This window comes from Lissotriton helveticus, chromosome 4_1, assembly GCF_964261635.1.
Source record: "Lissotriton helveticus chromosome 4_1, aLisHel1.1, whole genome shotgun sequence".
Classification (NCBI taxonomy): domain Eukaryota; kingdom Metazoa; phylum Chordata; class Amphibia; order Caudata; family Salamandridae; genus Lissotriton; species Lissotriton helveticus.
The window spans coordinates 1,096,322,466-1,096,349,972 of NC_136063.1; the positions used below are offsets into that span (position 1 = coordinate 1,096,322,466).

At 47.3% G+C, this 27,507-nt stretch overlaps 1 protein-coding gene across 1 annotated transcript in view; it reads right to left on the minus strand.

Annotated features, from left to right (window-relative positions):
* GALNT12 (polypeptide N-acetylgalactosaminyltransferase 12) overlaps positions 1-27,507 on the minus strand; it is a 1,011,450-nt gene that overhangs the window by 257,629 nt on the left and 726,314 nt on the right. The window contains exon 7 of the mRNA XM_078687689.1: positions 25,244-25,375. Within this exon, the coding sequence (XP_078543815.1) occupies positions 25,244-25,375 (132 nt within the window). The remainder of the gene's footprint in view (positions 1-25,243; positions 25,376-27,507) is intronic.

Here is a 27,507-nt window from a genome sequence, read left to right on the forward strand (position 1 = left end):
ACTCACCGTGAAATACGTGACATTAGTCCCGAAGGATAAAGTCCAACAATTCCCTTTCACAGTAGCACTACAAAGTAACTAGGGTGGACACTGGACTCTCCCCTACCTGGATCAACTCCCCTTCCCTCCCCATAGAAACCCAAAATTAAAAGCAAGACACCAACCAATATAACACCGCTCACTGCCGAACAACCACCGATAAACCTTGCATGAAGCACAACCAACCAGACAGCAGTTATGTGGCTTGCTTATCAAAATTAGGGAAACCCCGACAGGCCGCAAAGGGCACATAGCCCTAAGGCAGGCAGAAGGGGAATACCGCGCAATACCCACGACCAACTAACCACGGAGCACAAACCACATATAGCAAGATGGCGGTGGCAAGGCCGGCAAGGTAGCGTGGCAAACAAAACTTGATAAATATGCCTGGACTAAAGGTGGAGAAGATAAAAAAATCTGCAAACGTAAGCGCACATGAGTGGGCCAGACTCACACCGGACAGTCCGAACTCACACTTCAAGCCATTATGGTGGCTATCAATAGTGCCCGCACCTCCTTAGAATAGAGACTAGACACAGTAAACATCGAAATTTAGCATGTCAGAGCAGACCTCCGAAATATGGACACTAGAGTCAAAGATGTGGAGGGAACCACTAAAACATTATCCACCGATGCAGTCAGTCTCAAACAAGAAGTGCAGCTGCTTCAAACCAAACAAGACCTGATGGAGGCTCAACTAGATGACTGTGAAGGTAGGGCACACCGGAACAATGTGTGCATCCTTGGTGTGCTGGAACGTGCACAAGGATCAGCAGCAGACCTCTTTGTCAAAAACCTAATCACCAAACACCTGCAACCAAAAGGTCTCTCAGATGATTTCTCGTTCAGAAGGGCTCAGAGTCTCAGGTGGCAGACAAGACCAGGCCCCCCCAGGACAATAGTAGCAAGAATTTTTAATTTTCGAAATAGGGATGCTAGTCTGCAAACACCCCGTAATGCCCCACCCACAAAAATTAAAGAACAGCACAATTACCTTTGTTAAAGATTGCAGGGATCGCTGTTAGCATGAGCTGAACGCCATTTTGTACTTGGCAGCCATCTTAGATTGCCATGTGCTTGCAATGTGCTGTTTCCCTCTTCTAGAGCCTTGCACATGCTCAGAGGGGCCTAGCTAGTAGAATGCACCTGCTCCTAGTATATAACTGTCAGGCTATTCTTGCTGATGTAAGGAGAAATGTCTCTCCTCCCACTTTGTTGAGCAAGCAAATGTTGTATAGCCATATTAGTCAGGTTTCAAGTTTATTTAAGTTATGCTATTGGAACTCCAAAGAGATCCACATAAATTAATGACCAACTACATATAAAAGTTTTGTGCAACAGGTTTCTTATACATTAGGAGATAATTAAAATATCCTTTATGCCCTTAACACTAAAACATCAAGTTGAAACCAAAGTTAATAGTTATTTCCTATATATCATTTAATACAAATTTATAAAACACTTAAAAAAGTGAAAAATGCTCTAACAAAACATTTCATTTGGTGGCTCCTAAATAGAATCCATTAGTGCCGACACTGAGAGGATAGATAATTGTAGACAAATAGGTCTCATCCATTTATCTCGATACAATAGTAAAGCGGGACAAATAAATAACACATGATTAACGTCCTGAATGGAGTTATTACAGAGATTACAGATCGGGGTGGAGCCGTACCATTTAGACAACACATTATTTAAAGGAAGCATACCCTGTCTCAATAATAGCCAGAAGCGGCGCACTCCATGGGGCAGGTTCCAGGAAATATAAGCCTGTGCTTTATTTATCTCACAGGAATCTATAGACGGATGGATACCCCTCTTTAGGATGCGAGCGTCCCTATCCCTAGTGAAACTTAATTCCCTGGTGGCCTATTCCAAGATGGCCCTTAATTGATATGGCGAGAGGGTGAAAAGCAGAGACTTATCCAATTGCAGCAAATCAACCGCAATCTTAAAATTTTTAAGAACTAATGACTGTTCCTTCAGATTTTCTAATATTTCTTTCAGGATTAAAAATCTAAATGTGGAGGAGGAGGAGCTACGCTACGAATCAAGATGGCCGCATAAGCTCCCGGCTCCGTCGACCTCCGCCAACAGCTCGATTATCCTGTCTTTCATCCTGTCTGCACACCTGATTTTCTTGTCTATGAAGGTCTACTGCTTCCAGAGGTGCAATCCCGAGATTTCTACCTTATCGGCTGACGAAGATACGCCGTGTTTCTATTCTCGGCCTAACATCGTGTTGAAGCCGGGGCCTCGATTTCTAGACTACCCGAGTCGGAGTTGAACAACATCGGCCGTGAGACCTGGACTGAGCCCGGTCTCCCGAAGAGTGCCTGAATTGTTGATTTTTCTGACGATCCTTTGAACGATCCACACCCGGGACACATCGCCAGCGTGCCACGCCGGCTGCTGTGGTGGAGGCCCGGCGCCCGGAGCCCTTTCTGCCCCGTGGGGGTCGACGGGCTGGGTCCTCCCTGACGGCGAAGGTGTGTTCTATAAGACGAGGAGCGCCCATTATTTGTGATCAGATTTACGTGGCCTGTGACTCCGGAGCAGCCGGCCTCCGGGGTCCGAACCCGGCTCTGTCACCTACCGAGAGGAGATGGAGCGGACGGAGGGCACGCCATCACTACGGGCCGTTGTGGCCGCCATTGGGGCGCTCCATTCGCACACAGTCGCTGTGTTCCGGACACTGATGGTGAAAGTGGACGGTATCCTGGCACCTGAGGACGACACCTCGTTTGGTCTCCAGCTGGAGATGGTACCAGCGATGCATGGCATCTCAGAGGTCGGGGTCCCTGTGCATCGCCCGGACTTTATGATTCTCGACGGTCCCTTATTGCCGGCTAGCCAGCCCGTGTTTCTCACTAGTGTCTTTTGCCTGACCCTGCTGCCACCCATCACTTCTATGGACAAACTTCCATGTGGCCACGAGTTACTTGCTGATGGTTTCGGAGGCTCGCTGTTCTTGGACATCTTTCCTAGTTCGAGCCATGTACTTTTATCCTGTTTTCGATCCTCTTATGCTGCAAAGAACTTTTATGGACGCTCTGCCTTTTCCATCAAAATGGCGGCTCGAGTGGCAAGGACTCTTAGGACGGACCGTACTGGCCAGGGCTGAACTTTATCGCTGGGTTCCGATATAATAGCTTTTCTTAATGCCGGGGTTGTGCCTATATTGTGATGGGAATTGGGTGGCTGTTATTTATCCTACCGTGACTGGTTTGTATAATTGCTGAATATTGGTTTTATTGTGTCTCCGGGTGGTTGCTGTTGGCGGTGGGCATGGGAGTCCGGGAGTGTGTCTGCTTTCTCCTCCTCCGCTTTCTCTTTTCTTTCCCTTTCCTTTGGGGCAGTTCCTGGGCGACAGGCACGCTGTTAGTGGGGTAGGCCGTAGCCATTACAGTGGTGTAGGGTGGCGGGTGTGGGGGGGGTTTGTTATTTTAGTTTGTTTTGTTCTATGGTCCCTTTCTTCTTTTTCCGTCTGTCTCTGGGAGGGTTCTTTACCTCTTTAGTAGGGTTGGCTGTCTTTCTTTCCCTTTTTCCTTTCTTATAAGGCTTCTACACTCAACTATGCCTTTAGGTTACTGGGGGGCGAGTTTTCAGAATGGTGCTTTGCTTTATTGTTTGCTGTCGTATTGTTTTTGCTCTAGGTCCGCCTCGGCGACTGTATTGTTTTGACAATTGTGTGGTTCATCAACTGATTCTGTTTGCTCTGCGGGGTACGTCCCCCCCTTACCTCTTTTTATTTTATTATGTGGTGTGACGCCATTGCTCCTGCAGCCGTTCCTACTCTACATAACTTTAAAAAAACGAAAACCTCATATATCCTTATGCTTTGCAGTGCGCACTCACACATGACGTATCTATGATATTGCTTTTTTCGGTCGTGTTCTTGTTTCTACATCCGGATTCATTTGATACGCTTGCGGCCGGCCCCTGTGGTTGTGGGCCTGCGCATGTAATACTTTGCAAGTTTCAATAAAGGCTTTAAAAAAAAAAAAAAAAAAAATCTAAATGTGCCAGGATCACCCTTTACCAGGCTTGCAAACCATCACACTATACCCGCAAGACCCTGTACCCAACTGCTTCTTATACCAAAATCTAACCTTAGGGCAGTCACTGGGCATGCAGAGTTAACTGAGGCTAGGCTCCTTAAAATTTGTCCTTCTGTTGTATTTTAAAAAATCATTTCTTCATGTCAAGCAATTCAATACCAGATAACAGAGAGGCAGGTATTTTTACATGGAAAACCTCTAATAAGAATGAGAAATTTCTTTTTCCAGTAGATCTATAGAGGGAGCCCAAACTTTTCCCCTGCGTGGTAGCTTTACGGATGTTACTTTCTATATGGGATGTATCACTTAGATTGCCAAGCACTACTTTTCCCGGGAAAACATAACATTTTACAAATTCCAATTGTTGGCCACCCACAGACCATACAAAACTCCCATACTGCATCTTTTTTCTTCCGTGCATGCACATTATTTTACTTTTAGATATATTAATCATTAAATAGTGGGCTTCTGCGAATTCATGTAGTGCCTGCAGACGACTATTTAATCCCCTAGGCGTTAAATCCAATATTATGTCGTCTGCATAAAGTAAACATTCAATCGATTTTCCCCCAATAACGGGGCAATAACCTCACTTTGAGCCAGACTGTGAGGAAGATCAGAACTATATAGGGAGAAAAGTAAGGGAGCTAATAAACATCTTTGTTTTAAACCTTTTGCAGTGGGGATGGTTTGGGAGAGACCTCTTTCCCCACCCATTAGGACTCTGCACCAAGTATCCCTATGGAGAGCCCGAACTAACTCCAAAAAGGTAGCAGGCATACCCAGGTCTGACAGTTTTCTCCACAGCAAGAAACAATCTACTTTATCAAGTGCTGTGGAGAAATCTATGAAGGCTGTATACACTTTTCCTCCTCTAACCTTTACATATTTTTCAGTTATTACCTGTAATGCAGTTAGGTTATCAATTGTTCCATGCCTTGTCCTAAACCAGATTTGCTCCAACGGTAAAAAAATTTCCGCAACCCCCCAATCATTAATCTGGGACAAAAGGCATTTAGCAAAAACTTTACCCACTGCATCGAGAAGTGCAATTTGACGATAGTTCTGTGGAACTTCTCGATCTCCTTTCTTAAATAAGGCGGACTATTGTACTCCCCTTCCAAGAGGGGGGAACCAATGTATTTGCATAGCAGTTATTGAACAACGGATAGAGATTTTTACTCCACAGTACACTATTTTGTTTTAACACTGTGATTGGTAATTCATCGGGGCCCATTTCTATTTCCTTTTCAGATGGTGAATCATACGGTAAAAGGTCTTCCAATAATACAACATACTTATTTACCATTGCATTATCAGTATACAGATCCTGAATAAAGCTAACCCTTTTGTGCTCCTCTATGGTCACAGGAAGTGATTGTGATCTAGCTCCACATCCCTCCCTGATGAGAGACCAAAAGGTTCTTACCTGGCCTTTAGAGGTTGCTTCTCTCAATTTAATCCAAATGTTATCCTGCCTCTCTTTTCTTAGCTTAACCATTACCCTCCTCCTCCTCCTCCTTTTTAATAGTAATATTCTGTGATAACGTTCAGAGGAGTAATTCAAGTATTGTTCCCTAACTAGTTTATTTATTTAGTTATTTAACGGCAAGAGAGGTCTAGGGACTACTTTAGGGCTTTTTCTTAGATTCACCTTTTTGCAATTTCTACCGCTTGATTCATAAATGTATTAAAAGTAGCAAGTTCTGTTTCATTCCAGATAGGCAAGTTCTCTACAGTGAACTCTAAAACATTGTCCAGGCCCAATATGGCTTTATTATCCCAATCCAACAGAAAAATCTTACGCAGTGTAAGATAGATCTCGAGACCTCCTAGCGCACGAATGCGCCTTGAAATGTAAAAACCAAAAAGTAATCTCCAATGTGTTTTGATTCAGAAATGGTTTATTTTGAACCAATCTTCGAAATTTTGAATCAAATGTTGCATAAATTCAAAACAAATCACTGTATTGCTGCAATTCAAGGAAGCTATGCGTTTACACATCGTTCATAAATGCATCCCCAAAGCATTTCGAGCGGTGCTCTTCATCAGGGGGAATGTCTAGAAAGAAATAAGAAGAATACAGGAGATATAGCGCGAGGTGGGAGCTAAAAATGTCATAGTAAGCTATTAATGATGGTACTAAAATCTTAAACTCAGACCGTACCAAGTAAACTAAAGCGTGCTACTACCAATGTTACGAGAAAAGCGTGGATGTGGCAGTGACCAAAAAGTTCTCTGTGGTAAAGGAGACAGAATGAAGGTGAAGAATAAAACTAGTTGCCTGTGTAAGTGAGTAGGATAAGCTACAAGAAACAGGTGAAGATGAGGGTAAAGCTAAGTAAAAAATGTAGCGTTAAATGTGAAAAAAAGAAAGCAAACAAAGGTAACAAAGGGATCACAGCACAGAAACAGTAGCATCAGCAAGTACAAAAAATGCTTTACAGGTAACAACTGTATTCGAGTCTCTCATTGAGGACCTTGGGATGGATGGAATTCAATGTTTGCATCCAATAAAGTTCTCTATAAAAGACATTTCTTATTGTCTCTTCCTGCTACTTTGTTCACGACTTCCAGAATCAGGAAACGTAACTGACTGACGTTATGCGAATGGTTGGTAAAATGTTCCGGTACACAGGATTTGGCATTTTTGGTCCGAATGTTGCTGCGGTGTTCGGTGAGTCTGGTTTAAATTTTTCTCTCAGTCTTTCCCACATAGGGGAAACCACAAGGACATTTGAGCAGGTATACCACATTGGAGTGGTGTGGCTCACTGGTTAGAGGCGGCAGACCCGGGAGCAGAAGTCTGCCCTGGACCAGGGTTCAATTCCCAACGCGGCAGGGTCGTGGACCAGGGTCAGCGGACTCGACAATTCTCGCCTCGGTGCCTACTCTAACCTGGGGTCCCACTCGGCAACTCTGGGCATTAGCTTGCCTAATCTCCACAACGGCCCCATCAACGCCGGGGATGCCTGGCTCCACCTTGGGGATTCCCAGTAGGGACCATCCCACAGGGAAAGCCAGGGCGGGTTCCCCAGCGGTATACAGCGCCGGGATGCCCCTTTGCTGGGGAAGCTGTGCGCTTTACACGTATACAACATTTAACATTTAACATGTGGCATTCACTTTAAGATGGATCGGTGTACCCGGTGTGGGGTGTTGAATGCTAGTACCTTTAATAATACTGTTACAATTCCCACAATTGTGGCAGGGTGTAGTTCCATTGTAAATGACATCCGTAGGACTTTTCTTTGCTTTTAGCAATTGTTGGATATTTTTGGTGCGTTGGTATGCAAAAATGGCCTCTGTTCGAAAAATGTTATTAAAATCTGGTTCCAATTGTAATAACTGCCAATGTTTCGTGATGGAAGCTTTGATCTGGGAGCTGGTAGTAGAAAATTTTGACACGAAACAAGGACGACTGTCTTTATTTTCTGTGCGCTTTTTAACTGTCAGTAGTTCTGTTCTTGTTTTCAGCGCTACGCGCTGTTCAACCAGTTTGATGATGTTCTCTGGGTAGCCTCTTTGATGGAATTTATTCGCTATAATCGAGCTATCGGCTTTGAGCATATCAGTGGTGGATGCAATGCGCTTAGCTCTAAGAAGTTGAGAATATGGCAGGTGCTTTTTGAGGCTCATCTGATGGAAACTGGTGAAGTGTAGATAGTTATTGCGATGTGTGGGCTTGGTGAAAATGATTGTTTGGAGGTTATTGTGCTCAATCCGAATGTTGACAACTAGAAATGAAATCTGCGTTTGGTTGATGGTATATGTAAATTGTAGTCTGGTTTTATTTATTTATTATCCCAATAACATCTCCCTGTTTTCTTGGAGAAATATAGCCATATTAGTCAGTAAGCATGCTGTTATGAGCCAGGACCGCCCCTTGCTTTTATGCTGACTATGTAAACCTATGCATATATAAGGCCCCTGTTCTCTGTACTCCTTAGAATGCCTCCTACATTGGCCTGAGGGTGCTGTGTGACGTAGTCTCCCTCATGTGAAGTAATTAAATATGTTTTCTTGATATTACAGCTTCTGTGCCAATCTCTTCTTTGTTGGTTGAAAGACCCAGGTGTATCAGTGAACCCCTTAGGAGGATTAAATGTATTCACCTTCTTCCCAGACTTCACGATTGAAGTGCAAAAACAACATTGAAACTTCCTGGAAGTAAAAAAAGCACTCAAAGACATTAAATATGCAATGCTATTTCCGGCGAAATTACGAATCGAAGTGGATGGTAAAACATGTTTTTTTTCCACACCGGAAGAAACTTGGGACTGGCTAGATGGTTGGCCACAACTAGGGTTCTCAAGCAAAGAGGGACGCTTGAGACAGAATTGGAATCGAACCAAACAATCCCAACACGTTTGCAACGACTCAGACCATGGTACTGCAGAATCGGAAGCGAAAGGATAAAGACACTGTTAGGCTTTAAAATCTCCAAATGAACAATCCATGTAAAGGTAGGACCACCCCGATGCCCCTGTCCGCCCTGAACTAACACACTCTGCTTTGCGTCGGGCATGATAAGCTCCCGCACCAATCTACCCTGTGCACTGAGCCAAGACGAGAAGTTACGCACAAGCCGGACCATACAAAAGTGAAATGTGCTGTGAAGCTGATGAGCAGAACTTGTTGGTACCATTGTTATGAGTAGGGTATGTAAGGAATGGGGGGAGGGCTCGGCATGGCCATGGACCTCTGTTTTCTTTTTTTTGGGGGGAGGGGATAGACACTCTGCAATGTTGGGGAGGCAGGTAGTTCAAAGTCCGTCAGCAGGGCAACAGGGAGGGGGGGGGGGGAATTATTGGGGTTGGGGAGGGTTAGTTTTAAGTTTCTACAGGTCACAAAACACACACCTCAGACCTTACCAAAAGATTTCACACAGACACTCACAAAATGCACACACCTGCGCTGCATGTGCGGGTCCCCTCAAAGACACACTCAAAGGCATCATACAGAACATCTTGTGGGCCCAGCCCACCCGGAAAAGACACCAGTCACTGCAGACAAATGCCACAGCTGATAACCCCTGCTGGAACAATGGCAATAACACTCAATGAAACCATACTCAAAATCCTCACTTGGAACGTCAATGGACTCGGAGATAAGCTAAAGAGAGGGAAAGTATTACAATATCTTATGCGGCAAGCCCCAGACTATTGCAGAAAACCCACCCCGTCGGCAATAATTGCAACGCAGTGAACAGACGGGGGTACAAATTAGCAGTACATGCCGGTTTCACATCTGGCTCCAGAGGGACGGGTATACTAATCCGTAAAACTCTTCAATTAATTCCACAAAGGGGGTGGGCTGACCCACAGGGCAGATTCACTATCCTAGAAGCAATTTGGGAAGGGAAGCCAATCAATATCATATCAGCATGCCCCCCCCTGCGCTTCATAAATCAGCTCTCACAGAACTAGGTAAGCCAATCCTGGATCTACCACTCTGTACCCTAGTTCTGGGATGAGACCTCAATATGACCCCCAATAACCACACTGACAGGCAGTCACCTCGCACCCCAACTCGAAACACTACTACTCTTTCAGAATTTCTCAGCTCAATGGGCCTGACAAATGTATGGCGACCCTTTAATCTACAGTCATCTCAATTCACCTTTTTCTCAGGGGCACATAACAACCTGACCCGTATTGACTATATTCTGACTCACACAGCAGATGTAGATAAATACAGGCAAGCCCAATGCTATGCTCGCTGCGTGCCGCATCACTCTCACGTTCAAGCCACTCTCTCCTTCGACAAACATCAACACAGAACCACCATACCACTAAATCCATGCCTTCTCAAAATTCCAAGTATAAAAGACAAACTGATACAACAAACAGACCACTATTTTTAAGAAAATGCAGACTCAGTAGAATTTTCACAAATGCTGTGGGGGGCCTAGCATGCCAGGTGGGGCACAACAGAAATCAGAGGGGAAAAATAGAGCAACTAGAATATGAGGTTAAAAAAAGCAAGGATGACTACACGCAGACCCCCAATGAGGCTAACAAACACAAACTAAATATTAAACAACTCGAATGCAAAGCTCTTGTGACAGAGGTGGCTAAAGCTAAATACATTGCAGTCCTACACAAAATATACAAACTAGGAGATAGGGTGGGTAAACAGCTAGCTTGGCTAGAAAAACGGGTACAAGCGGAGCGTTGGGTTCCCATGCTACAAATTAATGGCAACACACTATCAGGGACCCACAGGAGTTTGCAGAGGCTTTTCCTGATCACTTTGAAAGGCTTTATACTCCAGCCATTGAAACCACCGCAGAAGACCCGCGTCAATTGCTCGCAGACATTCCCCTACTGACCTTATCCTGATCGGGACTCGCAAGAAGGAGATCCATCAGAGGAGGAAATCTGCTCAGCAATTAGCAAGATACAATCCGGGAAGGCGATGGGGCCCAACGGACTCCCAGTCAAATTCCTCAAACCCACTGCATCTCAGGTTGCATTTCCTTAAAAGTAAGGAGAAGATGGCCCTACCTGAAAACCAAAGGTTGGCCTCTATTGCAGTCATACACAGGAAGGAGTAACCTGCCAAAAACTGTAGCTCCTACCAACCGATCTCCTTAATAAAAGTCAGGGCCAAAAACTTCGCCAAGATATTAGCCTCCCGAATCACCCCCATCATCACGAAGATAGTACATGCGGATCAATCGGGCTTCATGCATGGCCGCACAGCCTTAAACATTCGCCGGGTACGTAATGTCCTGGGTAAGAAAAACACAATAGCAGAAGAAGCAGGAATATTGTTGTTGGATACCCAAAATAGCATTCAACACAATAGAATGGCCGTACCTATTTGAAGTCCTGCACGGAATGGGTTTCGGCCCCAAATTTCTTAAATGGGTTAAGCTTCTATCACCCCTCCCAGACATTCCCGCTCAAGAGGGGTACAAGACGAGGGTGCCCCCTATAGCACTGATCTTTTCCTTGATGCTAGAACCACTTGCAACATGGATCAGAGGTGACTGACTGCTCAGTGGACTAAAATGGGCAGAGACACACAAGGGTAGAATATCCCTATATGCTGACGACATCTTGCTATACCTTGCTTCACCAGTTAAATCAATAAACAGAATCCTCCAAACTTTTACGAATTTTGGCAAATACTCCGCTACACTATTAACTGGTCCAAATCAGTAATTTACCCAATCCATGGACCGAATCAAAATCTGCCACCAGAATATGCTGCCACAATTGCAGCGGAGGGTTTCTGATATCTCAGAGTGTATATATAACCCCAGACCGGGAGCTCTTTTACACCAAAAATTTTGCGAACCCCTTATTAAACAGAATGATGTGCAACATTGGAGGACATTGCCATTGGCCATTCTGAGACGTGCAGTGCTGTTAAAAATGCTGGCACTGCTGCGTTTCTTATTTATCCTACAAAACAGCCCATTTAAGGTTCCAGACGAACAAGTTACTTACCTTCAGTAACGATATATCTGTAAGAAACATAGGTTAGTTATAGATTCCTTACCTTAGAATTACCCCCAGGCGTCAGACTGGATCCGGAAAGTTTTTTCGTCAGCGGTACTTCTGCGTGTCAGAAGGTGGCGTCGGTGGGTCGGCTCTGCGTCCGTCATTGGTGTCGTGGTCGCCGGGATGACGTCGCCGTAGCTACTTAGACACCGCCCTCACGCACTGACGTCAGTTCTGTACATGACTTTTCGCTCCAGAACGCAGAGCCATGCAAGACACTGACCACTGGTGCACAAAACTAGGGCCCTGAAAGGATGTCCTTAACCCTAGAAATCAGTTCGCAGAATGGGGAGGATGGGTGGGGCGGTAAGGAATCTATAACTAACCTATGTTTCTTACAGATATATATTGTTACAAAAGGTAAGTAACTTGTTCATCTGGAAGAAACAGATAGTTATAGATTCCTTAACTTAGAATAGATACCCCAGCAATACCAACCTCGGAGGTGGGTCTGCGAACCAAGTTCACAGCAGAAAGACCTGGAGAACAGAATGGCCAAAGAAGCCATCTCTCCAGACTTGGCTGCCCAGGCATTAGTGTCTCGTAAATGTGTGCAGCAATGCCCACGTAGCTGCCTCACAGATGTAATTCAGAGGAACTCCTCGTCCCAAAGCAGTAGTGGCTGCCGTCGCCCTGGTGGAGTGGGCACGCAGCCCCACCGGAGGCTCCTTCTTTGCTAGAGAATAGCAGGCTTTGATACACAAAATGACTGGAGATAATCCGCTTGTGTACGGCCCGACCTTTCTTGGCGCCCACGTAGCCAACAAAGAGCTGGTCATCCACCCGGAACTGTTTGGTGTGATCCAGATAAAAGGAAAGCACACGTTTTGGATCCAGACGGTGGAGCCGCTCTTCCTCTTTCGAAGAATGCAGAGGTGGAAAGAAGGTGGGCAATGTGATGGTTTGCCCAATGTGAAAGGAGGTGACAATCTCTGGAAGGAAGGATGGACGAGTCCTGAGGACAACCTTATCCGGATGTACAGACAGAAAAGGAGGCTTAGATGAAAGAGCCTGGAGCTCACTCACTCGTCTGGCAGATGTGATGGCCACCAGGAATGCAGTCTTAAGAGTTAAAAGTCTTAAGAGACAGTTGTGAAACGGCTCAAAGGGAGCGCACATTAAATATGTCGAGACCAGGTTCAAGTCTCACTGAGGATTAACGAAGGGAATAGGAGGAAAGAGATAAGTTATGCCGTTCAAAAAATGTTTTACAACCGGGGACTTGGAGAGAAGGCTGATCAGGAAGCCGAAGAAAGGCAGAAATGGCCAAAATATAGCCCTTGATAGTCCAGAGAGCAGAGCCCTACTGGACCAAAGGGGCAGAAACGGGATTCACAGCCTTTGCTCTGCACTGTGCCACAAATTTGTTCCACCGGCAGGCGTATTCCGTATTTGAGGAGGGACAGCTGGCTGCCAAGATAACATCACAGACTTCGGGAGGCAGGTCAAACGAGGCCAACTGCCGCCGCTCAATCTCCAAATATATTTTAAAGAACAGGGGTCCTAAGGATTCACAATATGACAAGAAGATAACAGTATAGACTACAATCAGTGCTATATTCTGAAAAACGCCCAGCCGGACGTAAGTTTATTCATAGGATAATGTTGGAGTCGTGTTGGCCCAAGGAGAGGCCAAAAATAGTAGCAAGATAGGGTACAGTCCTGTACCTATCCCGAAAGGTTTAAAAGAGATAAACCAGGAAGAGGGAGATAGAACAAAGAAGAAGTTTTTCAGGCAAGCAAGAAGTTTTTGAGCCAGAAGGTGACTTGTAGTTACAGTAAGTGCAGTTACAACAAATTCACCCTGCAGTGTCAACAATTTCAAATAAACATATTAAGTAATATGCTACACTGCATATTGCGTCGACGTTTCGATCCCTAAGGGCTCATAATACAATGGGATCATCATCAGGACAATTTTTACAGTTAGTGCCTGCAATAAATGAAGCCTGTAAAGAAAAAGGGGGGGAGAGATAATGACAATTTTAAGGCCTAGGCCTACAACAAAGGAAAATTTCAAGAAAACTTAATAAACGACAGGGCACAATTATAAGTTAAAAGGCCATTTCATTACTTCAACTCGCCGGTTCTTAGGTGGTGTGATTGTGATTTTTCAAAAAAATTATTTACATGTGGAGAAGTGCTACACAAGCGGCGCAGTGACATAGGTGTATATCATCGAAAATTGTGCTATATCCGTGGTGACATAGGGGATGCTTTTATTGCCTTGTATGTGCTCTGTGATGAAGTGACTCAGTGAGTGAAATAGTGCCTATGGGCAGTCACCTTTCCAATGGGGGCAAGAGTAAGTCTTTCCAGGAGCCGGAAATTGGGGATAAGGGGGTTCACGATGTAGCTCCCTGCGCAGGGTACTGGGTGCAGCCAGGTAAAAAGTGATACCATTAGTCGTGCTGCCATGGTTGTGCAGTATCCAGGTCGGAATTGCACTGAGGGGTAAGGCTTACCTGGCGCTACTACTAGTCGCCTTTGATTGGAATAATTCTTCTTACCGGAGGAAAGGAATTTCCACCCGGTTCGCAACATCAATTGCTGTGAGATATTAAAATGTTGCCGTTAGTCTGGGGCTCAGATTGAATCATTAGAAGTTACTGCAGGGAGGAAAGGAGGCTTACCTGGCCACATATAGTGTGGGCCGTGTAGGGGTGGGAAAAATTCTGTTATTTTCCGTGTTTTGGAGGTCTCCTTCTGATGGATCCTCGTGGTTGCTGGGGATTTTAAGTTTAACCGTAAATTGCACAGCTCTGATACTGGTAGGAGTGCTACAGATATCCGCATTTACATGTGGAAGGCTTACCTAGCTACGTATGTTGTAGCCGAGGGCGTGGAAAGGAATAGGCGCTCTTCTTTTAGGAAGCTTTGAGTCAATCCGTAGAGTTGCTGGAGAGGAAAAATAACCGAATGAGGGACCGGGCTCCGTGAGTTTAACCGTGAATGGCAGGAGTGCTACAGATATCCGCATTTACATGTGGAAGGCTTACCTAGCTACGTATGTTGTAGCCGAGGGTGTGGAAAGGATTAGGCGCTCAATCTCCAAGCAAGGACAGGAGGCTGGACAGGTTTGAGTGGAGGACCGTCCCCTGCAGCTGCGACAGAAGATCCTCCCTAAGAGGCAGTCAGGTCGGAGGATTGATGGCCATGTTGAACAGCTTGAGATACCAGACTCTTAGTGCCCAATCCGGAGCCAACAGAATGACTTGGGCCTGGTTGCACTTGATCTTCTTCAGCACTCTGGGCAGAAGTGGTATAGGCCAAAAGGCGTACAACAGACCGCAACTCCACTAGCGATGAAAAGCGTTGCCTAGAGAGTGCCGCCTTGGAAATTCCAATGCGCAGAATTGCTGAAATTGCGCGTTCTCTGAGGTGGTGAATAGATCTAATCAACGCTCTCCCCACTGTCGAAAGAGACTTTGCACCACCTCCGAGTGAAGCCGCCATTTGTATTCCATCATGCACCAGCGGCACAGTTTGTACGCCCTTGAGTTCAGGGAACCTGCCAGGTGTTGAACCACCAGGGATATGCCCTAATGTTCCAGCCATGTCCAGAGGCGGAGGGCCTCCTGACATAGGGTCCACAACCCCACCCAGCCTTGTTTGGTGCAGTACCACATGGCGGTGGTGTTGTCCGTGAACACCTGCACTACTCTTTCCCGGACCGCGGGAAGGAATGCCTTGAGTGCAAGATGAATCGCCAGGAGCTCCAGAAGGTTGATATGGAGCCGGGACTCTGCTGGAGACCAGAGGCCCCTGATCTTCGCCTCTCACATGTGGCCGCCCCATCCCAGAAGGGATGCGCCTGTCACCACTGTGTGCTTTGGTTGGGGAAGGGAGAGGGATCTGTCGTTGACCCAATCCTAGTTCTTGAGCCACCACTGCAATTGCCGTGCAGTGCCCTCTGAGATCTGGACGCAATCGGACAGATTCCCCTAATGCTGCTCCCACTGGAACTTCAGGTCCCACTGCAGAGCCCACATATGCCACCTCACATGATCGACCAGCAGGATGCAGGAGGCCATGAGGCCCAGCAGCCTCAGGGTCATCCTGACCGAAACCCGGGACAGAGGCTGAAAGATCAGAATCATAGCAGAATATCCCAGACTCTCTGTTCGGGAGGATAAACCCGAAACTGCGTTGTGTCCAGAACCGCTCCGATGAAGAGGAGCTTCTGAGAGGGGATCAGGTGTGAATTTGGCACATTGATGGAGAACTCCAGGGAATGCAGGAGGTCGGCCGTAGTCTGGAGGTAGGAGATGACAGTCTGGGGCGAGCCCGCCTTCAACAGCCAGTCGTCGAGATATGGAAAGACTGGAACCCCTGATCTGTGCAGATGAGCGGCAACCACCGCCATCACTTACACCAGAGGGGCGCTGGTAAGGCCAAAGGGGAGCACAGTAAACTGAAAGTGCTCGTGGCCTACCGTGAACCGCAGGTAACGCCGGTGGGCTGGCAGGATGGGGATGTGAAAATAAGCGTCCTGCAAGTCCAACGCCACCAACCAGCCTCCAGGGTTGAGGGCAGACAAGACCTGAGCAAGCGTCAAGATCCTGACCTTCTCATTTCGGAGGAAGCGGTTGACGTTCCTGTGATCCAAGACAGGACACATGCCCTTGTCCTTCTTGGGAACCAGAAAGTAGTGGGAGTAACAACCACGATCTACTTCTGGGGCAGGAACGCGCACAATGGCTCCCTTGGCCAAGAAAGCCTTGACTTCCTGTTGGAGAAGGCCCAGGTGATCCTCCGACATACAGTGGTACTGAGGTGGCATGGCTGGAGGGGTAGCCTTGAAGGGGAGGGAGTAGCCCCTTTGGACTATATGCAAAACCCAGCTGTCAGACATGATGGGGCACCAGTGGGGGAGGTGATGGCGGATCCTGCCGCCCACTGGTATTTGATGGGCCTGAAATGTTGGACTAGGAAGGTTTGGAGGCTGCTGCAGAGGGGGGAGGGATTGGTGGACTGGCCCGCCCGCTGGCCCCCCGAACCTCTGACATGGTTCACAGGACCATGTGCGAAGGTTGGGGAACTTGCGTCGGCCTGTGACTCTTGGTGGAACATAGTGGGGCACCCCTTTTGTAGCTACGAAAGGGCAAAAAGCAGACTGCGCGGGGTGGCTGGAGAGGCCCAAGGACTAGGCCGTGGCCTGTGAGTCCTTGAAACGCTCTAGAGCGTTGTCCACTTTGTCGCCAAAAAGGTAACGGCCATCAAAGGGCATGTCCATGAGGGTATGCTTCACATCCCCAGAAAAGCCAGTCGATCTTATCCATTAGAAGGAAATATAAGCAATCAATAAATATAGACTCAATCGTTGCTATATTAAATGGAAATGTCCAGCCGGACAGAGGTCAATTCTTTACTTGTTAGGCAATGTAGAAGATAGTACAAAACAATGCATAGAGTGGGGCACAGGCCTTTGCCCTACTTAGCCAATAGAGTGCAGAACAAAGGGGAAAACAGAGAGGACAAAAAAGGGCTCAGGCAATGCTAAGGTTTGTTACACACAAGGATTAAACAGTGTCTCAAAAACAAATCGCAAATTACACCTTTACAGCAAAATAAACAGACGTTTTTGGCGTATACGGTGTGTACAGAATCAACGATGTTTCGATTCAGCGAAGGGATGAGCGGATCATCATCAGGACAACAATTATCATGCCTGTGTAATTAGAGCCTCATATGCCTGGGGGAGTAAGTTTAAGGAGGGAAAATACAGAGAACGCCAGGTTAGGAATCGTATAATATATACAGGGGAGTAGGTGCAGACAACGCAGCATGCGACTCAGTGAGAGGACATGCATAATTCTATGAATTGGTGAAGGTACCTTAAGGTGAAGTGGCGGGGAGGTCAGGTTCTCATCTAAGAGATTTGTGCGTATGATACGAGTAGCCACATCAGGGCACTGTACCCTGGGGAGCCCGATGGAAAGTATCCTGGGCATCAAGTGGCGGCTGTCTGCAAGGCACTAGGTAGGGAGATCGTGATGGGAGTTCGCAAAGAGGTGAGATCAAGTGGCGGCTGTCTACAAGGCAATAAGTAAGGAGATGGGAGTTTGCAAAGAAGCGTGTTCAATATTGACACTTCAACAATCAAAAGCCGTCTAACATGAATCTATAAAAGGGGTGATGTTATTTACGGGAGCATCGCTGGCGTGAGTTAGAGCGAAACTATCAGCATTGGGGAATATCATAAATATCAGTTGGGGGCGTGGCTAAGCGAGCCACGATGGCGGACTTGGTCTGCTGAGGCTCCACAGCCGGGCAGCCCAGAAGACGGTACCATCTCTTCGGCCAGGGAGGTAAATCACCCCCCTGGCATCGGAACCGTGGCTGCACCAGAGGGTGCTTGCAAACCGCAGTAATTTGCGGTGCTAACAGAGATAGAGGCGGAGACACCTGCCCCCGGGCCCGGACACAACATGGCGGCACCCAACACTAGCCCGGACAGACCTGCAACGGCGCACCGGGCCAGGCGATTTTCTGTTGCGGGCGATCCCGGCGATTCCCTCGTACCCGGGCTGGGCGAGGAGACGACCCCTCATCCACCGACGCCAACCACCGAGGACCCGCCATACAGCGGCAGAAGGCCGGGAGCAGCCGGAGACCGACGGCGACACCCCCGCAGCGGCGACGTCACCACGGGATCGGACGCCTTCAGCGGTGCTGGTGACCATCTCCTACGACCTACGGGGGTCAGATTCTGGGGCTGGTGGCGCTGAGGCCCCCCCCCTCCCTCCTGCGGTCTATTGCACAGGACTGTTTTCGCGCCGGGAGTTGCCTGATCCCAAGATGGAGCCCGCGAGTTGACGATATTAGCGCCCACCAGCCGGACCTCCCTGAAGACTCGGCGCGCGGTCCTCCAGAAGGTGAGCGGCGCAGAATCTTGTCCCCCCTTTGCCCCTGCAGTCCCCTCCCTATCCAGCCACAACGTTCGAGGGGCCGGACTACGGACCACCCTTGCCTGACCCCAACATGGCGGCTGCGGGGATAGCTCAGGCACAGTAAACAGACTAACACTGGGCCGCCACAACACTCACAGACTCAACGAGTGGGCGCTTAGGCTAACCCCGCCCCGGGCACAAATCACTGGGCCACCGGAGTGTCACGGATCCTGCGCTCTTCGTGGTTGCCCCCCGGGGATCGCCGGGACGAGCGCTGCCACTATTCTATGTCGGCCCCCGTTTGGGGGCGGAGGCGACATAGCCGGGGAGCAACTGTAGCATAAGGACACCCCCCTGAAGGCACGGCTGGCGGTGCGACGGAACGGGCCCCGCTGGGGTGCCGGCGACCTACGTGCGCACTACGCCCCCTACATCAAGAGGTCCACGGGCAGGGCGGTCGACTCCCAAGGGCGTTCTGCCCCGGCCTCGCCCCCACGGCTGACACTGCAAGGAGAGGGGAAGCCTAGGTCCACGCAACAGACATCGGTCCCAGAGACAGCACCGGAAAATCAGCCTCGTACCAGCGCGCTCACTAAACCATCCACGGCCCAGCCGGACCCGACCATTTCTGACAAACTGGACCAAGTCCTGGCGGCTATTGAACTTTCCAGGGCCTCCATTAAGGAACACCTAGGCACCCTCACCACGGACATCAACCTTATCCGTGACGACCATCGGAAACTAGCCGACAAGGTGAGGGAAGGAGAGAGATCGGTCCTGGGTCGCCTGACAACCGTAGATGAACGTATGGACGATTTAGAAGGACGTTCTCGACGCTGTAACATACCCGTGCTGGGTCTACAGGAGGGCATTGAGGGGGCGCACCCCATCGAATATGTGGAGGCCTCGGTCAAATCCTTCACCCCAACCAAGGACCGCACAGCTTTTTCCTCCATAGAGCGAGCCCACCGGGTGCCAGTCATCAAACCACCGCCCGGCAGCGCACCTCGCACCTCTATGTCGGACCCTCGACGCCGGATTGCATCGCACGCTGTGACTGAACTGTCCGGACACGGGGACAACGCATTACTATAGATTCAAGAACCTATTTAGTTCTTTCCTGCTGTGAAGAGGCTGTGCGATGCGAACTACTATTGGCTAATTATGTCACCTTAACAAAGAGGTCCTTCGTATGATCACTTGTGCTAAATTTCCTGAGGTGATCCACCCTTAGGATTCGTTTATTGATATTCTAGACTGTCACCACAAAGATATGTGACTCCAGAACCCTGAAAGGAGCCCTGAGGAAGCTCCCTGTGAGGGAGAGAAACGCGTTGGCTGATCCTTTTGTGATTGAAATAATGAACTTTTCTACACTCTTTAACAAATAAAGAAGGAATATTTTTTGTACAAATTCTGCTTGTCTTAGACTTTGTGATTGTGCGCCCCACTAAAGCTAAAAAGTACTCTATGATCTGGAAACACAGCGACGTCATTCAGCAGCTGACGTCGGGGCTGGCTGCACATTTATTCATACTTATCTGGAACTGGGACTAAGTTGCGGCAATTCTAAGGCCCGCTGTTGCTTTTTTCTTCTTAAATGGGCAACGGTTTATGCCTTTGCGACTCCCCGTTTATCAGCCAATCCTAGAAGTTCCTCCTCAATTGGTAAGTTTTCGTGCCCACTCACCATGGCTCTAACTCAGAAGCAGTCACAAGCTTCACTAAATCACCTCACCTTCCTCCCTCAGGAGCCGTGAAACTTAACTCAGTTCTTCTCACGGAGCACTTTATCTCTTGATAAGCCAAGCGGACTATGCCTGTTGTGAACCTTTAAACCTTCCGTTCCCTGCAAGAAATAACTCTATCCCCTCGGTAAGCCAAGCAGAACATGCCCATCCTGTATGTCGGTCTCACTCTATCTCACGTAGCGATTCCTAGCTCCGCCCTTTCTATCATTCACTCACAGTTGCGCCGAACTCTATGTTTTTTAATTTTATGTTTCGTATGCACCGATTATAATCAACGATGTTGCAAATGTATAATTAGCTTATTCTGAGTACTAAGTGAAGCTTAAACCGTTGCCCATCTGAGCGCATTATCGACGAATGTCAACTGTTGAATTATACAATTGCCTAGAATGTATGCAACAAGTATGCCGTTCAATCACCTGGCTCCCATTGGTTATCACTCATTATTGTGTTGTTGATTCGCTATTATGATCAATTGACTAACCTGATATTTATGATATTCCCCAATGCCGATAGCTGCGCTCTAACTCACGCCGGCGATGCTCCCGTAAATATTATCACCTCTTTTATAGATTCACGTTAGACGGCTATTGATTGTTGAAGTGTCGGTATTGATCACGCTTCTTTGCAAACTCCCATCTCCTTACTTATTTTGTTGTAGACGGCGGCAACTTGATCTCACCTCTTTGCGAACTCCCATCCCAATCTCCCTACCTAGTGCCTTGTAGACGGCCGCCACCTGATGCCCAGGATACCTTCCATTGGGCTCCCCAGGGTGCACTGCTCTGATGTGGCTACTCATATAATATGCACAAATCTCTTAGATGAGAACCTGACCTCCCCGCCACATCACCTTAAGGTACCTTCACCAATCCATAGAATTATGCATGTCCTCTCACTGAGTCGCATGCTGCGTTGTCTTCACCTACTCCCCTGTATATATTATACAATTCCTAACCTAGCGTTCTCTGTATTTTCCCTCCATAAACTTCCTCTCCCAGGCAAATGAGGCTCTAATTACACAGGCATGATAATTATTGTCCTGATGATCCGCTCATCCCTTCGCTGGATCGAAATGTCGTCGACACTGTAAACACCGTATACGCCAAAAACTTCTGTTTATTTTGCAGTAAAGGTGTAAATTGCGATTTGTTTTTGTGACACTGTTTATCCCTTGTTTGTAACAAACCTTAGCTTTGCCTGAGCCCTTTTTTTGTCCTCCCTGTTTTCCCCTTTGTACTCTATTGGCTAAGTAGGGCACAGGCCTGTGCCCCACTTAATGCATTGTTTTGTACTATCTTCTACATTGCCTAACAAGTAAAGAATTGACCTCTGTCCGGCTGGACATGTCCATTTAATATAGCAACGATTGAGTCTATATTTATTGATTGCGTATATTTCCTTCTCTGGGGACCAATGTTTGTTCAGAATAATTAACTCCCAAGGTCCCTAGTCGACTTTTTTGGGCTCCCTTGTTGTTTCAACATATATATATAGTCGATCTAATCCAGGCGTAGCATGGAAGGGCTACCGACGTGGATATTGTCCTACCTAGAGAGTCGGCGGTATGCAGCCCACAACGGATGATAAACTTTGCTGCATCCCTCCCTGCAGCAACAACCTGGGAGAGCACTGTCCGGGCCTCCTCCAGACACTGAGGTAGCACTTGCGCAACTGTATCCCACACGGAGTGGGAATAACGACCCAATAGATATGTAGTGTTTACCAACCGCAGTCCTAAGCTGGCAGAAGAGAAAATCTTCTTCCCAAGATGATCCAGCTTCTTGGATTCCCTATCTGGTGGGGCGGTAGGGAATGCGCTCTTGGAGGTAGAGGCTTGGACCACCAAGCTCTCAGGGGTGGGGTGTTGGGAGAGTAAAGTGGGGTCGCCCGGAGCCGGGCGGTGGCGTTGGGCAATCACCCTATCCACGGGAGCCCCCATGTTGGGCCTGGAACAGGTGCCAGAAAGGACGTCTGGCAGGAGGTTAGTCCTCAACGCCACTGTAGGGAGCTCAAGGTTGAGAGCCTAGCCCACCCTACGCAACACTACAGCATATGATGCTTCCTCCTCCGTAGCCACGGTGGGAAGAGACAACATGCCAAGGTCAGGGGAGGTATCAAGACCACTGGCATCCCCTAGGTACTCTCTCCAGTCCGGATCATACTCCAACTAGTCTGTCAGAGGGTCACCTGACCCCTCCTAGGCCTCCTCCTCCTCTGGGTGCCAATCTGGCCTAAAAAGGACCCCTGGAGTGAACAGGGGCACAAAAACTTGGCGCCGGATTCGGCGTCGGATCTGCCATTGGGGGAAGCTTGTCTGGCTCCGTGTCCACATTAGGAAGGAGACCGGGGTCGAATCCGGCCAGGGGCATGACCGTCGTCGAATGCAGGTGCAATGTTGGAGAAAACAGCGATGGTGGAAGTGTAATAAGGTCAACCGGCACCGATCCGGATCATGGGCTGGATCCAAGGGGGGCATGCAGGGCCGGGGCCAGAGCTGCCGGCAGAGAAGGCCTAGGCCCCCCAACCGAGTCCGTGGGGGGGCCGGAGTCGCTCCGGGTCCCGGGAAGGGAGGGAAACTCGGAGTCGGCTCTGCAGGCTCCGCACGCGGAGCCACAGGAGGGGCACCGCCCGCATCACTTGTTGCACCAGCCGACCGACGGGAAGAAGTCGAAGAGCGACAATGCTTAGTCGATTTCTTCTTGTGCTTCGACTTACCTGACCCAGAGTGCGAAGACTTAGAGGACAAATGAGGATGGCTCCGCGACCGATCCCTCGACCTCCCTTGCGACAGGGACCTCGAACAGCGAGGAGCCCACTGCCGGCGTTCAAGAAGCTTTCAGGACCGCTCCTGCAAAGCCTTCGGAGCTATGGACCGGCAGTCGGAGCACGACTTGGGGTTGTTGTCGTGCTCCAGGCACAAGAGGCACAGGCGGTTAGGATCCGTAACTGATATCAATCGAGAACAGGAACCGCAAGCCTTGAAGCCGGGCATCCCTTCGTGTACCAGGAGTCAATAGGACTCAAAAGACTTCGACAAAAGTCGCTCAAAAAGTTACTGGAGGTACAACTCTCTCGGGATATGCGCTGGCTGGCGCTTAAAAAGAAAGAACTGACATCAGTGCACCAGGGTGGCGTCTAAGCAGCTACCGCGACGTCATTCCGGTGACCCCGACGCCAACGACAGACGCGGAGCAAAACGGCGCAGACGCGCAGAGGTACTGCTGACGAAAAAACATTCTGGATCCAGTCTGACGCCTGAGATTAGTTCTAAGATAAGGAATCTATAACTAACTTTTTTCAGATGCCTACTTTAAAAGCATTGACAAAGAAATAAGAACACTGCTTTGGGACGGCAAAACATCACGCAGTGCCGCACATAAACTAACAAGGAGTTGGTACGATGGTGGGATAGCACTTCCCAACATTCAAGTCTACTACTGGGAGTCCCAACTAGTGGTTATTAACCATTGGGTGTACTGCTCTCAGAAAAGAACCAGCATATCAGATGGATAGATTCCAAATGCGGAAGTAAGGAAACAATGGGGCCCTATACTGAAATCCCAGAAAAGGCACCCACACTGGCCCTACAGCTCTAACTGTTGACATCTGGCACCAGGCAAACAAAACACCTGGGTAGCAAGGAATAATAACCGAAGTTACACCACTCTGGTCAGCCCAACGATTGGGAACATTGGGCACACAACCGGATTCGATAAGTGAAACACCATGGGCATCTCCACCGTAGGTGACCTGCGGAAAAAAGGGAAAATTCTCCATTTCTCAAAGTTGCAAAAAGAATATGATCTAGCCCAACAGGAAGTGTTTCAATACATGCAAATCTGGCCTGCACTTATCACAATCATACCTCCACAGGGGGAGGTATCTGAGGCATCCACACTAAAAGATAGGCTATTGTCCGAACCCATGAACAGGAAAGCCATATCCTTGACCTATCAAAACCTTGTAATAACCTACCTGACCCACTCACAAGACTTCGTGATCACTGGCAGCAAGAAATCGGGTCACTCGAAGACAACGTGTGGAGAAACAGCATTGATGTCCCCCTGCGAGGCAGCAAAAACACTCAGACTCCGTCTCATCCAGCTCAAAATTTTATATAGAACTTACTTAACCAGGGACACTGTAACTAAATTAGGGTGTAGGGAAAACGCATGTTGTCTTCGGCACTGTATGGAGGAGGCAACATTCTATCACTTGCTAGTGAGCTGCCCCAACATATCAAGATTCTGGGAAATGTCCCACGACAACTGCAAAACGCAATAGGGAAAGAAATAACACTAACACCCAAACTGGGACTCCTAAATGTATGGGATGCCACAGATCTCTCCATTGTAGAACAATGGGTTCCTGCATACATGTTATGGTCTAGGAAAGGCTTCTCACAGATGGTACACCCTTTGAATGATTGGAAAGAGTATGAGCCTTGCAATGGGTGTACAAAGTGCACATAGGAAGAGTGCATACAAAAAATGCTCCAGGTACTCCTTAATAGTACTATAAAGAAACTGTCCTCAGGCGGTACTGAAGAATTGCACACTAGTTGAAAAGGTTAATGAGAGTCTCTGCACTGTTTTGTTTAAAAACATGTTGGTGAGAGTTTACCCTCAGAGCTAGGAAGAACCAGCAAAAAAATTTACCCACTGATAAAATATGGCACACTAACTTTGAAAATTATATTCCCTAAAAAAGGAACAAGAAACATTAATCCCTTCGCTGCAAGAAAAAAAAATCTAATTTTCAATAATACGTTTTCTATGCAGCATTTAATACAACAATTCTGCTGTTTCTAAGCAATGTTACTACTTGTAATTTAATGGGAGGATATGTAATGTACTCACAAGGATTACAGGCTCAACCTGCCTTGTTAGGATCTGAATTTATAAGATAGTAAGATCCCTACAGATACTGTTCTTGCCTGCAATTGCATTTAAAAATGAAAAAGAATCATGCTGGTGCCTTACCATTCCATAAGACCCAGGCACGTCTTCAGGAACATGAAGTTCTGGGTAAATAGTCTCCAAGAACCACTGGAAACTTTTGCATTTGAGCCGCTCCCTTAATTGTCTTCTCTCTGTGACATCACCATATGGCTCCTTAATGGAAGAGATACATGAATATTCCCATGAGTTGAATGGGTTTTAAGTAATTTAATCCATTAACAGCATTCTTAGGTTTCAATTATTTTTTGCTGAATTTTCCAAAATAAAAAGAGGAACAATAACAACATAATATCTGACTGCATACATTCAGAACTGGCTTATCAAAAAAGGATAAACCCATCAACCATCCCAACTAACCACCCCTTGACTTAAAAACCCCCCGAATATAACAATTTCAGTGAATGAAATGAAATCATGTGGGAAATTGGGTTGTTGGCTGAGTGGTGTGTTAACCCTGCTCAAGCAATAGCAACAATCCCTGTCAGGGAGAACCACAAAAGTCACTAAATTTACCTATATTTAACCTTCAGGTAGCTTGGCTCAAAAGCAGTCAAGCTTAAATTAGAGGCAATGTATAAAGTATTTATGCAGCAAGCAAACAGTAATAAAGTGAAAACACAACAAAAGAAAAACCTTCCACCAATTTAGAAAAATAGAGTAAATGTTAATAAATTAAATGACAACAAAATGACAAAAAGTAATTAATATTTTACATTTAAGGTAAAAACTAGCGCCTAAAAGATCAAAGCACCAACTGCAGACATCTAGTCACAAGAGACCGGGTCAAAGTTGAAAATGGCTGACCGCAATGGATATCTGATACAAGAAGTAGATTGGGCCCGGTAGGCGCTTATCCTTGTACTTAAAAGAAATGTCAGCAAAAATCGTCTGAGATGGTAACGTTCAGAGAGGCAAGGCTGCAGGCGGTGGCTTAGGAGGAGGCAACGTCATTGGGGGCCTCTGGAAGAAGCTGCGGTAAAGATTTCCACATAGTCTCTTATTTCCAAGTCGAAAACCTCCAGCGGGACAAAGCCTCAAGCTATAACCGACAAGGGATCCACGATCTGCGAAGGACCTCTGAGTAAGATTTGCAGGTGAGGAGAATAATGTAGCAGGAGGTGCTGGGAAGTCAGGCCGACTGGGGATGCATCTTGAGCGGATCGGCGAGCAGGCGGGTTTCAGTCTCCTCTCAGTTATCAGGGCAGTTGGATTCTGGCCATATAGCCATCTTTAGCACCACTTGGAAGTGCCCAGCACTGATAAGGCACCATTTGGAGGGTTAACACTCACTATGGTGGATAGTAAAAGCCTTTTCTATCACTGGGGCTCTGATCAGGAGCCCACTGTGGTGGTCTTGGGTTCAAGAAATGGAACAGGTCCCTAACAGCACAGCAGGCCTCTGAGGGGTGGTTCAAGGCAGGCTTCATGAAACAGAGCAGTCCTTTGAACTACACAGCAGGTCACAGCAGCAGGTGGTTCTAATGTTAACTGAAGAGTGGCTCTGAGGGTACTATTTGTATCCCTTTGTGGTAGGGAAAAGTTTCTAAGATTCATTTTGAAGTGCTTGGAGTTCCCCCACGCCCCTGCCCTGGATCCAGCCTGCCTGCAGGCACAATGTACTAGTGTGAGGTTTTTTTGAGTTAAGGCAGGAACAGCCGATTGATTTGCAAGTGGGGTTGTGCACAGCTCTGCCCCAATTCTGCCCGTGATGGCACATCCAGGCACACCTAATCCCTCTATTGAGTGACTGTCTGGGAGTATATATAAAGTCCAATTGTCAACTACACAAGTTATGTGACCTTTGAACAGGCTGCAGGCACCAAATAGCTAAAGCAGTAAAATGCCAACTTTCTAAATGTGGGATTTTCAAATATGCAACTTGAAATTAAATTTTACCATTATAGAGGATTTTTAAATTTGAATTTCTCCAGCACCAAACATGAAATTCCTACCAGTTCCCTAGCAAACGGTAGCACTTATTATATGTAATAAGATAACTGAATTTTATCCTATAGGAGAGGTAGGCCTCACAGCAGTGAAAAACAAATGTAGGAGTTTTTCACTACCAGGACATGTAAAACTTAATAGTAAATGTTCAAACTTTAATTACAATGCAACCTGCCCTTTGGGCTACTTAGGGCCTAACTTAGGAGTAACGCACAAGTTACTACTTGTGTAACGATATATCTGTAAGAGACATTAGTTAGAGATAGATTCCTTACCTTAGAATATCCCCAGGCGTCAGACTGGATCCGGAAAGTTTTGGTCAGCAGTATCCCTGCGCG